The sequence below is a fragment of the Barbatula barbatula genome, assembly GCF_947034865.1.
Source record: "Barbatula barbatula genome assembly, chromosome: 22".
In the NCBI taxonomy this organism is placed as follows: domain Eukaryota; kingdom Metazoa; phylum Chordata; class Actinopteri; order Cypriniformes; family Nemacheilidae; genus Barbatula; species Barbatula barbatula.
Window position 1 is genome coordinate 8,320,689 of NC_136785.1, and position 17,852 is coordinate 8,338,540.

Consider the following 17,852-nt stretch of genomic DNA (forward strand, 5'->3'; position numbering starts at 1 on the left):
CATGTATTATATGATTATACTTGTTTTATCATGAAAATTTCTTACAATTGTAAATTTTTCTGCTGGTGTATAACTTTCTCAAAGTCTCAAGATGTGTGAATTTATACAGTCATGACAAAAATTATTTAAAAAGTCAACATGAATATTAAGTTGTGAAGCTGTTAGTATTATGTTTCATTATATATTTTGTAAACTTTTTAATGGTAGTGTATTGAAATTGCAATTTCTTATCATTTCAGAGCTGAGAAAAGGGGTTAAGGCAAAGATGTGATGTAAATACACAAAATAAACATTAAATGTAACAAAAAATGTCACTGAAAATGTATTTGTATTATTCCACTTGAAAATTGCACTCCAGTTACTATTAAACTGAATTACGTATAACTAATTAATCTGTATTTACATCACATCTTTGCCTTAACCCCTTTTCTCAGCTCTGAAATGATAAGAAATTACAATTTCGATACACTACCATTAAAAAGTGTACATCAAATATTAAATAAAACATTATAAGGATTTTTCAAAACCCAACCCACGCATAACAATCACTTTATAACAATATATATTTCTCATCCAAACTACAAAAAAGCAATTTTAGAACATCCTGCACAAAATATAAATAAGAAACAAAGAAAGGAGTGATGAAATCATGATGAAATCATAGGGTCCATGACTACATGCTGGGAGTAGACATCCGTCCTATTCACTAAACCCCTATCGTCTTACCATCATAATGGAAAATCAATTTGCTGGAGTGGCAAGCAACTTGCATCTGTGCATTTGTTGCAGTCATGTGTATGAGGACCATTCAGATGCTTCATGTCATTTTTTTATGTAATAAAAGGCACATTTTAAAGTTTTGAATCTTGGATAAAACTGATTTGAATGAGGCGGCACTTCTAAAGCAGATCCTGGATTTCATTGCCAGGATGAATCCTGTGCTATCGGTGTTTTTGTTCCTGACAGGTAAGTCCAATGTTGCTTTATATTTATAATTCATGTAATTCATATAAGTCGTTTATTTGTACTTTATTTGCAATAATTTAATATTCAAAAGTAAAAACATTTAAAAACTTTTCATTACCTTAGATGGATGGAATTACATGTTGTATATAACATAACAGCACTTTTAAGTGTGTCTTAACCAAATTTGTTTTCATAACATTTCTTAACAGTTTTTCCTCAGGCTTCACAAACTTCAGAAAAGCCAAAAAGATCAGCTTTAAATCAACTCACCAGGTTATTGCTTCGCAAATATGACTGTGGAGTTCGGCCTGTCCAGAACTGGACCAATCCAACTACTGTCTACCTTGACCTTATAATCCAATCTGTCCTTGATGTGGCGAGTTCCTCTTTATTTAACCTTATAATGTGTAATTTCATGAAAAAAGCTTTATGTGCACAGTAAAGAAAAAGTTGGGTCACAACAATGTGTTAAACAATTTTTGCTTGGAAAATACTATGAACTGCATGTTTTGCACATTATTATTGCATAATACAAATTATTTTGCGTGTGCAAATGTCTTTCCACAGGACGGGAAGACTCAGAAAGTTACCACCAGCCTTTGGTATCGCCAAGTTGGTATCACTTTAGTTACATTTTTATTTTCTATTAAGTCAGCAGCTTGTTTGCTTGTTATACCTTCCTCAGACAGTTCACTGATAATGGTTCACAGTGTAGCACTAAATGTCCTCAAAACAAGAGAAAGCTATTTGTATAATTGAATGCTTTTTAATTTATGTATATTTAAAAAACTATATTAATATTTATGTATTAATAAGAGCAATAACATTACAAAAGTATTGAAAAGTAAAAAGATTTGTTGAAAATGTTTAAAAAAATGCTTATACATTTTTCTCAGCTGATCCAAGGATCAATTGTTAACCTACATTTAAATTTCTAAATATTTTCAATAGACACAAAATATATACATACCTAAAAGTTACGTTAATAAAGAGAAGTCACACATTTTGTACTAAAATCTTTTTGTACCAGACAAAATCTTTTTTTATGCAAAGGTTTAAAATACAATTTTTTTATTTTTGTGCAAGAATTGAAAATTACTTTCTGATAGTAACAAAAAGAAAAGCATATAATCAAATTTTTTAACTTACGAAATTTGAGATCCATTGAGGTCTGAACATTTTAGAGATCTGAATCTTTCTCATGGGACTTGCTGGGTGGTAACAGTAAACCTCATTACTCTAATGTTTTAGATATGGAACGATGAGTTTCTTGTTTGGGATCCTGAAGAGTTTGATGGAATTACTGAGATATCGCTGTCCTCAGACGCCATCTGGGTGCCTGACATCATCATAAGTGAATTGTATGCACATAAAAGACACTATTGGTTTAAAATATTCACCGTTGCATGTGTTCAAAATGCTTCTTTTGTACAACAGTAAAATAAATGTCAGCCAATAGTTCAACCCTATATTTCTAGAATCATACTCACCTTGCATCATATCTGTTCCTTTCTTTTCAGTGTGGATGTTGGTAAATCTCCGGTCATTCCATACGTTTATGTCAACTGCTCGGGAACAGTGAAAAACTACAAACCAGTCCAGGTGGTCTCAGCCTGTCACCTGGAGATTTACGCCTTTCCTTTTGACAGGCAGAACTGCACTCTGACCTTTCGCAGCTGGCTCCATTCAGGTAAATTACTCACACATACACAAGCATGTGCTTTCACTCCTTTGAAAACAGCCATGCCTCTGTATAATAAGAGTTGTGGTGATTTCCAAATGTTTTTGATCAGTGCTGGTCAGAATATTTTAAAAGCAGACACATTTCAAGTAATCTAGCTGACAAACATTCATTTGTGCAATTACACAAAGCGGTTTATGATAGAAATTTTGATGGAATTTTGACTTGGATTGGTAGAATGTGTAATCACATCCAGCCAACTGTGTGTTTCTTTAACAGTGAACGAAGTGGATTTAGGTCTGTGGAGGTCAGCTGAGGAAATCGCCAGTGACACCAGAGAGTTTATGAATGATGGTGAATGGGAGCTGCTGTCTGTCCCTTCTCACTACTGGACTTTGAATATAGACGACAGAGACTACGCCCACATTCAGTTTAATGTGAGGATTCATTCTGAACCTTTTCAATGGAATTTCAGCTTTAAAAGGATTTGGCCAAAACTTTGCCTAAAATAGAAAATAAATGCCATTGTGTACAGAAGATACATATAAAGGCCACCACAGAATCTGCACATGCAGAACTTAAAGTGATAGTTCACCCCAAAATGAAAATTCTGTCATTGTTATTTTCCCTTATTGTCATATCAAACCTGTATGACTTTTTAGAGGAAGAAGATAGATAGAAGATAGTTTGAAGAATGTTGGTAACAGAACAGCGGCGGTACCAATTTACTTTAATGGACATAAAACCCATTCAACTGAATTGTACCGCTGTTTTTCAGTTACCATGCAACGTTTTTCAAAATTTCTTCTTTTGTGTTCTCCAGCAGAAAGTCATACATGTGTGAAAGGACAAAAGGGTGAATAAATAATGACAGAATTTTCAACTGTTGTATGTAGCCAACACTGTAAAATTAAAAATTTCTGGCAGCTGGGGCACCAAATAAATTAAGCTTTTATCATCACGTCAATTTGCAGTCTTTTTCTGTAACTTAACAGTTTTTTCCTTATGTCACTGTAAAAACAAATTTCTCAAAAATATTTACAGTAAAATTACATGTTTTTCAATATTTTGTTATGTTATGTAATTCGATATTTTAAACGATGTGAACAATCTATAATAAGAGTAAAATTAGAGTTTTTTACAGTGTCAGTTTTCAGTTCTGCTTTACATATTTTAACCTGTTTAAACCTAACAGGCACATTTTCGTACAAAATCAGCATACAATGAAGGCCACAGATGCCTAAAAGATATACACACATCAACACTGAAATAATACTCAGTTCTTATGAGATTCTTCCGACATAATCTTCCCACCGATCAGTTTGTTCGTGAACATAGACATTATGCACGTAAGAGTCCTCCGGACACGCAGAGTATTGACAGTAGCCTGACATGTGTCAACCGTTCGCCAACCTTTACGTTGCTGATGGCGGAGTGGCACTAATGCTTATGGATAAGGCTAAACGGCAGACAGCACACAGAAAGGATGATAATAATGAGACTGTGTTTCTGGCATTTGATCAATGAGTGCCGTGTTTAGAAGAGGGATGGGCCGATAGGTCAAAGCTGGTGGGCAATCCACACGTGCTGTTCCACTAAGATGCACACACCATGGCAACGGCTGTGTTCTTTGATTACCCCTGCTCTGCAGCTCATTGCCAAAGCCATTTAGGAATCCATATTTGTGCTTTTAGTCGTTGGCCGAATGGCTGGCAAACATGTTTAAGTCAGTATGAAATTGGTCTTTGTTGTAGTGTGAAAATGTATGCAGACTTAAACAAGGAAAGTGAAATGGATGCTCCTGGTCTAAATGAAGGGAAGTGGGAGGAAATAGGTCTCGTTTTATTTCTCCGTGGCAGTGGGGTTGATGATCAGGACGCTCACGGATCAAATCTGGGTTCTCAGAGGGAGCTGAAGTGTGGGAAAACAATTTCAGTTCGCGAATGAGAGCAATTGGGCTTGATTTAGCAAATCCAGGAGATGGGGAGAAGGGTTTAGCATGTCATTCCACTTTTAGAAACCCCCGTTTTAGACTGTTCTGAGGACAGGGGAGGTAATGGCAAAATGTGTTGCTGTCTCTTTGCAGGTGTTGATTCGCAGGCGCCCCCTGCAGTACGTGGTAAGTCTGCTCATCCCCAGCATCTTCCTCATGGTTGTGGATGTCATCAGCTTCTACCTACCACCCAACAGTGGGACTCGCATCACTTTCAAGACCAGCATTCTTCTGGGCTACACAGTGATCAGAGTCAACCTAATGGACGAAATCCCTGCTACAGCCATCAAAACCCCCCTCATTGGTATTTCAACCAGAACTCATCCTAACTACATTGTTTGCTTATTATGGACAATTCAACTCACCTCACTAAACCATTTCTGTCGCAGGGATTTTCTTTGCTGTCTGTATGGCAATGCTGGTGCTCAGTATGGCAAAGTCAATTTTCGTGGTAAAGCTTTTGCATTACAGTGAGAGGGATGTCAAAGGGATGTCCATAGCTGCGTGTTTACTCGACAAATACGGCTCAACAGACCAAAGCTTTATGGAGAGCGCGTTCACTTCATTGAAGACGCTGGATGATGTGGATCAGTCAGGGGGTAGGAGACAGACTGTTATCTATTTGTTATCATAAAAGTTACTTGTGCCTATATAGTATGTTCTCTCTGCGGCTCTTTCAGGCTATGAGTTTGATCTTTCTCCAGAGACAGATCTGTTCTCCCTCACAGATGTGCCGGACAGTGACTCTCCACTGGAGAAAATCCTGCAGGAAGTGGTGAATCTTAAACTGTACCTTCAGGAGGAGGATAACGAACGCTGTGCAAAGTCTTACTGGGTGGCGCTGTGCCTTAAAGTAGACAAGCTCCTATTTAGAGTTTACTTGGTGCTTGTGCTTGTCTACTCTATGACTCTGATGCTGCTCTGGAGTGGATGGAGCTCAGTGTGAAAGACTGAGAAGGTTAGAGAGAGAAAACGAAGAAGGTGGGGGAGGTCAGGGAAAAGGTTTAAAATTGGCACCTTTTTCAAAATAAAAATTTTAAGATTACAGACACAAGTGCTGTTTGTAATTTTTTGGAGGATCTATTGACAGAAATGCAATATAATATACATAACTATGTCTTCAGAGGTGTACAAAGACCTTACATGCCGGAAGCGTCATGTTTTTATAACCTCAGAATGAGTTTAATTCTATATACATATATATACTGCGGGTCCCCTTGCATGGAATTCGCTACAGTAGCCCTACGGAGAGTAAATATGTCATATCTGTCTGTATTAGTTTTGGTTCGAAAAGGAGGGGTGGAGTGAGCCGTCGGTTGCAATAAGCAACCTCGCCACTAGATGCCCCTAAATTGCTAGCTGGAATAGGTACTTAGAAATAGGTGTAACGCAAACGTTCATTCATAATGCAGTTCAATTGCATAAGCTGTGTCATACATTTTATTTCCTACAGTTAATTATTCACAGTAATTGAGATAAATATACTTCTGTCCGTTGAATGCATAAATGGGTTTTTTAATGAACAGTTTTTACTTTAAAATGCAACCAGTGCAGCCCAATGAGATGTACATGAGAAGTTCACCAGTATGCTTGAATTTTTCCTATTAGATGTATAATCATGACTAGCTTTACGCTGAAATGTTTGTAATGTTTTGTGATTGTATTTGTGCACAATAAAAGGAAACAAATGACTTCTGGAGCCCTGGTTATTCTTACTTTGCTTTTAGCTTCATGTTCCGAATGCAAATGACAGTTAAAGTGATAGTTCACCCAAAAACCCATTTACTCACCCTCTTGTCATTTCAAACCAGTATGACTTTATTCTGCAGAACACAAAAGAAGATATTTTTAAGAATGTTGGTAACCGAACAACGGTGGTACCCACTGACTTGCATTAGTTTTTAAACGATTAAACACTGTGTTGTCAAAGTTGAAAAGCACTACTTTTTATTTGTTACATATTTGCAAAACCCAGTAACAAACACATGAATAATAATAATCCCCAAAAATATGGAGACAAGGTTTCAGAAGGACAGCAGCAAAATGTAAAGTAATGCAAATAATACAAAATACAAATTTAGCAAAGAGGAAAGTGCATGTTTTCAACATCTTAGTGATGATTTGCAAATCAGTCAGAATATATTTCTTTACTGTATCTAAGCAAAATGCATATAATACTACAAACTTTTTTTTTAATTCTACAGTCTCTTCACATTTTTGCTGTTGAATATGATGTGTATACTTCTCTCGCTGCTAAAATATAAAGCCTATATGCTCCCTGTGTACCTGTAACAATATCTTATTTCACAGTCCAGCTTCCTTACCGAAATATAAACCATAATCACCTTCACGTCACTGCAGTGTGTTTTCCGTACATAGACAACAGCTTCTCATGAGCTGCCTGCAGTCAGAAAAAGCATAATTCAATTTCTCTACAACATTCTGATAATATTTTCCTGACGTAAATTTAATAAACTGCCTATTGCCGGGCTAATTAAGTCTCATCATGACTGGGCGAAGTATAAGATCACAGTTTAATGTAGTAGCCTAAGTGCTCATGAAAATTGACTTGAACTTGGTGGAGAAATATGACCCTTGAGATGTCAAGCGTGGCTGTTACTGATGAGTGACGCCCACTGTTGTGCGAGTTCAGGCAGAAAAACAACAGTGACAAATCCATTTTTAGAAAGCTTGTTTTACATTTGCATTTATTGTTTAATCTGTTATATTCAAAAAAAATTATTAGATGAATAACATATTTTTTTCATAAAACCGCCATCTATTACTAATTCTTTGGAAGCATTTGCAGTAATATTAGTCTGTTAAATTCACAGTAAAAACACAATGCATTTGTAATGCCTGTAAAGTTAATGATCTCAGATGTGACTGGGTGACATAAAGGCTAAAGTGCTGTGGGCCCTCTCAGGCTGTTGGATTGATGATGTAGTGGAGGGCGGGTGGACTAAGTGCTGTAATTGACACAGCCCAAGCGCTTATGGGAAGCTTAGAGATAACTAATGGAGCTTAGGGGGGCATCAGTGGTTGGAAGCTGCCCTAGGACAGCAGCCTGCGCGAGGAGCCTTTCTTACTTCGGAAAAAGTCAACAGCCCATCAGAAATGAATGTTTCAGCACTCTGGACAGCGCTTTGCGTTTGCATGTGTGGAGCGGCGACCGCTTGCCCAGGTAAACTTTTCTCATTTCAACTTTTAATATGAAAAACAAAATAATTCCTATATATCACAACACTTTGACTATAATTTTACTGAGCTAGACAACCAAGTATTTTGGCCATCATATGCACGTTTCCATTTTAAAAATCGGCTATTTCTAACCCATATCGATTGATCCATTGTTATGAATTTTGGGAGGGACGCGCCCTGCCCCGAATCTGATGTCTAGAAAATACTGAGTATGTAAAGATGGACGCTCGAGCTTTCGATATCAATCGATTTATTTTATTTTTAATCGTAATAATTACTATTGTTATTAAATTTTAGGTTAGGTTAAGGTAACAGCCTGTTGTTTTGCAGGGAAGAAGCTGGGAAACAACCCTGGGCGTTTCGTCAATGCCACACTGGTCCGGATAAATGAATATTTAAGCGCCGGGTATAAGAAAGGAGTTCGACCAGTACGAGACTGGAGACAATCAACGACAGTGGCCATTGACTTAATGGTTTATGCGATTCTAAATGTGGTGGGTAGAAGTCTCATGAATCTGTTTTTTGAATTTTTTCCCGGATTTTTTAAATCCTTAACAAATATATTAAGTTTCATAAATACAATTCATACATTTAAACATTTGTATATTTGCACATGTACTTTTATGCAACACAGGATGAGAAAAACCAGGTTTTGACTACTTACGTGTGGTACAGACAGGTACGTCAGGCTTAAAAACAGAAACTTTGAGTTAGAAGATATAAGATACAAGTACAAAAATAGTGTGTTTCGAATAAATTCAGAGGTCTTTGCAAACAAACCCATCATGGCATGATTTCACACAGGGCTTAGCTTAAGCCAAGACTAATCCTGGTTAAATTAGGATATCTCGGTTGCTTTTATAAAAATGTTTATGTAAAACATTACTGGTGTGTATCTTGAGGCAAAACAATGGCACTGATATATTTTAAGATATGTCAGGGAAGGTTATTTTCAGATAAGACAGCTCAAACGTTCATTTGAGTCTGGGACTAGACAAAAGCCTTGTGAAACCGGGCATATGTGTTTGTTTATTAAAATACTGTTACAAAGACTAAAACATACATATATATATATATATATGCAGTATATATTAAATACCTCAAATATGACAGATTTGCATATTTTGTGCATAACATTTTTTTACTTTAAAAGCAATGGATGGATGAGTTCCTTGTTTGGAATCCTGAAGAATTTGATGACGTCAAACAAATTTCCATACCAACTGCCAACGTCTGGGTTCCAGATATTTTGATCAATGAGTTGTAAGTGGATATGTGTCAGTTTTCCATCTTCATTTTACGTCAGACTGTTCTGATTTCGGATAAAAAATAGGTTGCTTTCTTACTATCTTTTCTTGCTTTTTCTGCACGTGCAGTGTGGATGTAGGAAAGTCTCCCGATATTCCATACGTCTATGTGGGCAACGACGGGCTCGTGCGCAACTACAAGCCCATCCAGGTGGTAACTGCCTGTTCCCTCAACATCTATAACTTTCCGTTTGATGTCCAAAACTGCAGCCTGACTTTCCAGAGCTGGCTGCACACAAGTAAGTAAACATATTTGAGTAGAGTTTTGAGAGAGCGAACTGTTGTCGTCGTCAGTGGCAGATAAATCCTCCTACACTCAAAATCCAAGTCTAAAGGGATTTTGAGTTATGTGATCTTCAATTATGCAAGAAACTCAAGCATGAAAGCTAATTAAAATACAGACAAGCATCAGGATGCTTTTTCAAAACATCACGATAATCACAGAAATAAGATGACTTTTGGTGTGTGAGTTTTATTAAAAAATGCTCAAGTTATTACCGAAATCAGCTGACCTTAGCCTGATCTTTCATGTAGCTAAAGATATCAACATCACGCTAATAAGGACGCCTGAAGAAGTAAAGGAGGACAAGAATGTGTTCATGAATCAGGGAGAATGGGAACTGCTTCATGTTCTCTCCAAATACAAACAGTTCAGTGTGGATAGTAATGAATACTATGCTGAAATGAAGTTCCATGTGAGTAACATTGCTTTCTACAGTCTTGATAAATACAACTTTAAAACTGCAATAAACAATGTGTTATTATTGTATTATTCTTGTATTAGTCATTATTTTCAAGTACCCATGTTTTATTAATGTGATAATACAAGAGGAAATACAGTGGAAAGCAACAAAAATTGTGCTAATGTGAAACCAAACCCATCACTAAAATGTCTATTTTACCATGACCAGGTTGTGATCCGGCGCAGACCTTTGTTCTACACAGTAAACCTCTTGTTGCCCAGTATATTCCTGATGGTGATGGACATAGTTGGGTTTTACCTTCCTCCAGACAGTGGAGAGAGAGTGTCCTTTAAAATCACTCTTCTCTTGGGATATTCCGTCTTTCTCATCATCGTTTCTGATACACTGCCAGCTACTGCCATAGGGACGCCTCTCATTGGTAAACAAATCAAATCATTTAATTTATAGCAGCGAGGTAAAGTCCTCAGGTAATGAACTTGTTTGGGTAATTTGTAACTTTCTTAAGTATTGGTACACACAATTGCTTTCAGAAACATATATATTTTATAATAATGTCAATTTATGACTTTATTTCAACATACAAAAAAGCTAAAGAAGGAATGTAGGATGGAGAAAATGTGCAAGGTCTTCAACAGACACAACTTTTCCCCTAAGAAAGAGTATTGCATCTTTTCTTAAACTTTTATTTAAAACAGGAATCTATTTCCATTCAAAATGTAATTGGCCAATGTCATTCATCCTTGTGACTCAAACACTTGTGACTCACTACATTTTCATAATCAAGGTAGTATATTATTTCATGAAAGATATTTTGTCTATTTCATTAATTGAAAACTAAAGCGTAATTTAGGGGTAGCAATTGGAATCTGTGATTGAGCATTTTCAAACAGAAACAAATTTCATGCAGAGGTAGACACAGAACAGTAACGTGTGGGAATACAAGCTAGAGAATTTTTGAATCAAAGCTCAATGAATGGGCAGTGTTTCAACTGGAATCAGTCCACATGCCCATTGATTTTCAGCATGCTACATCTGAAGCGGTGAAAAAGAAACTTGGCCAGTAATGTGAAAGATAAGAGCAGCATCATATGCTATAAAGATTCAAAGTTTGTAGTTGCAAAAATATGACTGGAAAAATAATGATAACTGACCCCCACACAATATACAATATATTTATTAAATTTTTCTTTGGATCTACAAAGGTTTAGGGTAACATACTTGCCCACTAAAATTTTCTCCCACATTTTAGAATAATAGCACATGTATAAGAACCATAGAATAACAGAAATAGAATAACTCTGTCATGTTATGACAAAGAACGTGTAACTATTTAAGATGGGCTCTTATTTACTGCTTTTTCTTCATTATTCGTAGTAATCCATTTTTTTATTAGATACAATTGTAGTTTAGCAATGAAATGGTTTGCGCAATTATATTTTTGCAAATAAACTGTAAAAGACTAATGTCAGAATTTGCCTTCAGACCAAAGTTGAAAACATCACCAAAAATCGCTCAAACCACCATAAACCTTTGCAAAATATTGTACATTTGTAAATATAAAACATGATGAATAAATGTTCTGCTTTAAACAGGATTTCTTTGTATCTATGTGTAAAAAGAAAGTAAAAATAGATTTTGATGGTAACACTTCAGTATAGGGGGCAATTCACACTATGAACTAGTTGTTATTAGCAAGTTTATTATTGGCATATTGGCTGTTTATTAGTACTTATTAAGCACATATTCTGCATGAACGTACTCTCATCCCTATCCTACCCAATACCTAAATCTAACAACTGATTTACTAACTATTAATATGCAACAAATTAAGAGTTTATTGGGGAAAAAGTCGTAGCTAATGGGTTTTTAGTAGCGAGATTTGCCCCCTATACTGGAGTATTACCATTTTGTTTAGCAAGAACAAAATTTTGAGGGAACATTCCATTACTTATTTTCTTCTTTTACGTGTTTGTGTAGGTGTGTACTTTGTGGTGTGCATGGCTCTGCTGGTGATCAGTCTGACAGAAACTGTTCTGATCGTGAGGCTGGTGCACAAACAGGATCTGCAGTCCCATGTGCCCCAGTGGGTCAAGCACCTGGTGTTGGAGAAAGCCACAGTCCTGCTCTGCATTCGCAATAAGAAGTTCTGCCCCCTCCTCTCGCAGGGATCTGACCTCCCTCTCTACAAAGAGAACAACATGAACACAGGTGGGAGTTCAGGTTATTGGTGTAAATTTTTGATGTGGCCGTGAGGTGATCTGGGTTTGTCTTGCTGGAAAATCCAGTTTCAGCTGCAGCTGTGTTTTGGAACAAGGCTGCTGGTTTCTACCTGGTCTAAGTTAGTAGACCCTAACAGACCAGACACAAGTAAGATGCTAAATCACTCTTGTTTTGGGTCAACCAGTAAGGATGTTTCAAAACACAGTTCGCATCTCAAGCTTTCAACACGTTGTGGAGGAAACAAGCTTTGAGATTAACCTGTCGTTCTTTAAGCAGTGCGCTGCAACCATCACAGCTGCGAAGCCTCCAGAGACACAGGCAGAAACCTTGGCCTTGGGATGACCGTCCGGGAAACCAGCCCTCCAGTCATGGACAGCATCTTGCATGAGATCACCAGCATCCGTCAGTACATTGAGAAGAAGGACGAGAGCAGGGAGATCGCCAAGGAGTGGCTGCAGGTAGGGTACGTGCTGGATGTCCTGTTGTTCAGGGTTTACCTGCTCGCCGTGCTGGCCTACACCATCACTTTAGGCACCCTGTGGTCCGTCTGGCAGATCGCCTGACCACAGAGATAGATCACAGATGGAAGGCGCCATTTCACTCTCACTGCTTGAAATAAATGCAGTGTTATAAGTAAATGTGCTGGTAATGTGATTGTTATCTCACAGCAGAATAACTTGTTGAGTGCTATGAAGCAGAAATGTGCTTTCAAGTCAAAAGTTATTACTTATGGTCTGCTGTGATGACCGGATCCAAGAGAGCTCTTCAAACGGACATCCAACGTTCAACTGATTTTAATATTACATCATCTGTGTAGTTTAAGCAATATCACATGAGCAAGAACGCTGCAGCACTAAATATTGCACAGATGGGATTTGGCAATGAGGTCACGGTTAATCACAGTGCTGATATTCAAAGGAAAGTTCACCCAAAAATGTAATCATTTATTCCTCCTCATGTTGTTCAAAACCCGTATGTGACTATTTCTTCTGTGCAAAAAAAATATGATATTTTAAGAAAAGTCTTTGTGGTTTTGTGTCCATACAAGGGTCAGTGTTTTTTGGTTAATCTTCTTCAAAATATCTTGAGAAATGATGAGAGAATTTTCATGTTTAGGTGAACTGCCCCTTTAAATTCGCCAGGTTGATCTAAGTCTGCTTTTAAACAACAGTTTGATACAAAAAATGTTCCAGAAAGAACAAGGCCGCCTATTTAATTTATTTTGCTCTGCCAGTGCAAAAGGAGCAAATAGAGACTTGGGGGATATCACTTATGAAATCAGATTAGTGGACTGGAACTCAGTGTTGTAAAGAAAACACGTCTTTGAAACCTTCGTGAATATATTGTGCCTGGAGCTTTGAGCCTTTCAGTCTAATGTTGACCCATTTTTCTGCATTAGATTAATCACATTGGGGTAAAACATACTGTAAAACATGTTTACTTGCACTTTTAATGTAATTGTTTGAAATGTATATCTTGTGCCACAGTTTTTCTGTCATCCCTATATCTTTTAATATCCTTTTATTGAAATCTGCGCTTTGATTAAAGTCTGCAGTAATGTGTGTGTATTTATACATCTTGACATGTTGTTTGATCAGAACACAGTTGTCTATGTCTATATTGTTTTCCCTCTCTTCTAGCCCAGAGGGCTGTTGACGATTATTCACTGCCTTTGGACTGACACTAAACGTACTAATTGTAAAGATTTTCACCTCTCTGGGAATGCACTCAGCAGGCCTGGGGTGATTGGATAAATGCCATCGACACCCTACATAATTAAAGAAAAAAAATCAGTTAGACAGTAAATGGGAGCATTGATCCCAATACAATCAATGTGACTACATCTCTCCTGCCTGTCGGCACGCCGGCTCTATGCAGTGCTGTATTCCCAGGAGATAGATTGGGGAAATCTTGCATTTAGTTATGAATTTGTTGTACTGTACATTCTGTATCCTCGTAATATTACATCTTTCAAGAGACCTACAGTAGAGGCCAAAAGTCTGAAAACAAGAAAATGCTGTTTGGTATGGTTTAATTTTATTTTAATATTCTTCATAAATGTATGTGATAGGATCATTTAGGTAAAAAAAAGAATTTAAGAATTTTATAGTTTTTGCAAAGTCTCTCTTGCTGAATGACAGCATGCACTCATGCTGGCATGTTTGCGCAAAACCTGATGATCCATTTTATCCCCAGCATGAGATCCGAGAATGTTATTTCCACGTTTAAATTAGATTTTAAATTCCACATTTTCTGCATGGTCTCAGACTTTTGGACCTTTACAAATGCGACACTCTTAAAGGAACAGTTCGTCTCCAAAAATGAACATTCTGTCGTCATTTACTCGCCCTCGTGTCATTTTATACCTGTATAAATTGCTTTATTCTGATGAACACAAAGGAAGATATTTGGCAGTTTTCACTTCCGAGACATCATCGACTACCATAGTAGGAAAAGATTAAATGGTAGTCAAAGGTGCCCCACAACGGTTAGTTTTCCTAAATTACTACCTACGTTAGTGAATGATGTCCCAGAATCGAAAATTGCTAACATTCTTCCAAATGTCTTTGAAAAGAAATTGAAACAGATTTGAAACGAGTAAATGACAGAATTTCCATTTTTGTGTAAACTGTTTCTTTAAGGATAACATTTGACTTGTACACTGTAACCTTTTATCATTCATTTTATCATTCATTATCAGTTGAAATAATCAATGCTAACATTATTAAATATATGTGAAGTATGGATACAAGAAAAGACCCCCGATATTTGCGTTTGCGCTCAATTTTGACCAGCAGAGGGCTTCTATGGCCATGTAATAGCATGACTGACATTACACAGACTAGGTTGTAGACATCATAACATACCAGAGATTCATTTTCACTGGTATCTGTCATACAAAATACAGTCTTTTGTGAATTTGTTGTCTACACAACAGTATTCCAGGAATCTTATTATCAACCAAGAACACAATGCGGGCAAGCCATGCCCGTGGCCCAGATCATAACAAAATGGCTTCAAGTGGAATTTCGAAAGGATTTGGACAAGACCAGATCACCATACAGACCTCAGTGTCTAAACTCACCTTGTGAATTATATCATATCTGGGTCAGAGAGCAACCAAAGAGGGGACCCCTTGCTCGTCCGCACAAAGGCTATTCAGTAGCAGGGCCGCATTCATGCACCCCAAACCTATCTGCCCCCCATGCCTTAGGTCACATGACCTTCGCGAGCATGCCAGCGCTGGCACCCCTAATGATGCTTAACCTCCTAAGGCCTAGCAAAGCGAATATACAATTTGGACCCTGCTGTCTTTCTCAAACGATCATTTAAAAAAAATCTGTTTCATCTTAAGAGAGAGAACCAATTAAAAGACTCATTAGCTGAGTGCACGGAGGTAGCATTGTGTTCTATATATGAAGCACATGATAGTGACAAGGGTTGAAGAAATCAGCATTTCATTACGGAGAGAAAAACTTGTAATTCAAAGTAAATCATCTAGCACTTAATTCCAGAATCATGGAAAGTTAAGGAACGATTTTAAAAGGGTACCAAGTATAACTATTCTAGAGCTTGGTTGGACAGATTAAAATTTATTTTATTCTTTTGAATACATTGATAAATAATTCTAAGACATACTGAGTCCCTGACAAACAATGTACCATCATGAACGTTGTACATTCTTTCTATTGGTATTTTCTCCTATGTAATATACACATACTCTTTATCCAATACATGAATAAAAGTTGTTTCTTTGAGATAGCATAAAGGTGTGTTTATAATGTTTTGTGTAGAAGATGTTTTTAATTATATCACAACATCTTTTGAAGACTCCTGTCTATCAATTTCTACATCATAAAATATTATTGTAGAGCTTGGCATACTAACTTGTTGTAATCACTATAAGAAACACCTAGATTCTTCATTGTTACGGTCTATTATTTAATTGAATCCATGTTTGAAACAATTTCAACGCATCTTCAGGCCCCCTGGTTAACAAACACTGTGTTAATATGAACATCGCCAATAAACACCTTAAAATCATGAAACTCCTACAAGATGGCAGCAGTAATGCGGAGCTTTCGCTGTGTCTACCCTGCTAACACTGGCAGATGTTTACAATAACTCAACAGGATCATAACTCAAACACACACACAGAGGGTTAGACAGATACAATACCAGTGGGAGCATTAGCATTGCAGCGAATTGCCATTATTTGCTCAGATGGTTCCTGGTATTAACACAGAGCCCGATGTAATGAACACAGGCAGATAGAGGAAAGCATACAAGCACCGAGGTTTGTATTCTTAGCTCGTCTCCCACCAGAATAAAAGAGAAGCAGAGACTGCTTTTGTTTCAGTCTATTTCCCTCTGAATGGTAATGAGAGCAGGCAGTTAAAGGCACAGAACCTGTTCTTATAAATGATACTCTACCTGAGTGACTCTACTTTGCTGCCTTGAGAATTTATAGGCTAATGCAATTGCATCGAGTGCAATCTCAACACCTTGATCTTTATTTCTCACTAACTCCGTTAAACTGTATCATTCGATTTGGTAACATCTCGGGTCATATCTCGGCTGCAGATGGTCTAACTTGACTGTATTCAAGTTTGATGCACTGGCCATGAAGTTATATTTAGTAGATTTTTCTACTTTGTAGAACAACAAAGCGGTTTTAAACAACAAACAATAAAATAAAGCCGAATCCACTTGGTGTAAAGTAATACAAAATGTTCAGTTAAAACCTATATGAATAATATAATGTGAATCTGCTTCATCTCACCTTTATCTCAATTTATAGGAACACATCGAACATTTTAAGCAAGGAGAGCTACATCATTTTCTCAACCTATTTACAAACCTGTATAAGCTTTATTTTGTTCTCTGCAATACAAGTATAGACCTTTTTGCAAGAAGTAAACAACACTGGTAAAAAAGCACTTCCTGTTTTATTTTACACAAATGTTAGAACAAAATACAACCAACAAAATATTGGAACACAAAGGAAAAGTTCTTTGAAACAACTTCTTTGAATTTTGTGAAATAACAACACAATCTCTTGGGAATTCATAACTATTTTACCAGGTGGCTAATTCTTATTCGTACGTTTTATTGCGTTAGTGTGACGCTAGATGCTTGACTATTGTTTTTTCTAATAATCGTACGGTTTTGTACAATTCACATCATACGAATTAGCCACCTTGTAAAATAGTTTCAAATTCCAGTGAGATCATGTTAGAACTATAGAAAAAACGTAATAGAAAGTGCTTCTTGTTTACATCTTGCAAAATATTCTGAGGTCATCACAATCTTGCTTGATATCTGCAGCAACTATTCTGGTACGTTGCATGGAAAAGAGCATTTTTACATTTTCTGCTATGCATAACTCCTGTGTTCCACAAAAAATGCCTTTCAGGTTTCCAAAGATTAAAGATTAAAAAGTGACAGAATTTTTATTTTTGGGTAAACTCTCACATTAAGTCCTTGTATTCCACGTAAACATCGTCCATAACACTACAGTATATGAGTGGAAAACATGAAAAAAGCCAGACAAGCTTATGTCCATTTTTTATTTTTTTGTTCTAACTGCAGATTTAAGGAATACAACTGAACATTATTTGAGACTCATAAATAAAAAAAATACAAAAAAAACCACTACAAAACAACTACTGTTAGTAGGATGTAAAAAAAAGGTTCACTATTAAAGGCACAAAATGTACTTAGTGACAACACTGAGAAGGAACCTGCAGCATTCAGTCTCTTTAAATTCTTTATTTTTT

General features: G+C 36.7%; 2 protein-coding genes across 2 annotated transcripts; both read left to right on the plus strand.

Annotated features, from left to right (window-relative positions):
* Nucleotides 1-787: 787 nt before the first annotated feature.
* Nucleotides 788-6,312, plus strand: htr3b (5-hydroxytryptamine (serotonin) receptor 3B). The gene is made up of 9 exons (XM_079486815.1): nucleotides 788-966; nucleotides 1,176-1,342; nucleotides 1,534-1,578; nucleotides 2,218-2,327; nucleotides 2,487-2,656; nucleotides 2,927-3,084; nucleotides 4,734-4,944; nucleotides 5,030-5,239; nucleotides 5,321-6,312. The coding sequence occupies exons 1-9, from the start codon at nucleotides 930-932 to the stop codon at nucleotides 5,584-5,586; spliced, it is 1,374 nt and encodes a 457-aa protein (XP_079342941.1). The 5' UTR covers nucleotides 788-929; the 3' UTR covers nucleotides 5,587-6,312.
* Nucleotides 6,313-7,757: 1,445 nt separating this feature from the next.
* On the plus strand, nucleotides 7,758-12,635 carry htr3a (5-hydroxytryptamine (serotonin) receptor 3A; the record flags this gene model as incomplete). The annotated part of the gene is made up of 9 exons (XM_079487158.1): nucleotides 7,758-7,824; nucleotides 8,172-8,335; nucleotides 8,476-8,520; nucleotides 8,995-9,104; nucleotides 9,218-9,387; nucleotides 9,683-9,843; nucleotides 10,060-10,270; nucleotides 11,830-12,060; nucleotides 12,349-12,635. The coding sequence occupies 9 exons, from the start codon at nucleotides 7,758-7,760 to the stop codon at nucleotides 12,633-12,635; spliced, it is 1,446 nt and encodes a 481-aa protein (XP_079343284.1).
* Between the last annotated feature and the right edge of the window lie 5,217 nt (nucleotides 12,636-17,852).

Coding starts and splice junctions, on each gene's coding strand:
- htr3b (XM_079486815.1), top strand. CDS start 930: ATGAATCCTGTGCTATCGGTGTTTTTGTTCCTGACAG. Junction 967..1,175: donor GGTGTTTTTGTTCCTGACAG/GTAAGTCCAATG, acceptor ATTTCTTAACAG/TTTTTCCTCAGGCTTCACAA. Junction 1,343..1,533: donor TCCAATCTGTCCTTGATGTG/GCGAGTTCCTCT, acceptor GTCTTTCCACAG/GACGGGAAGACTCAGAAAGT.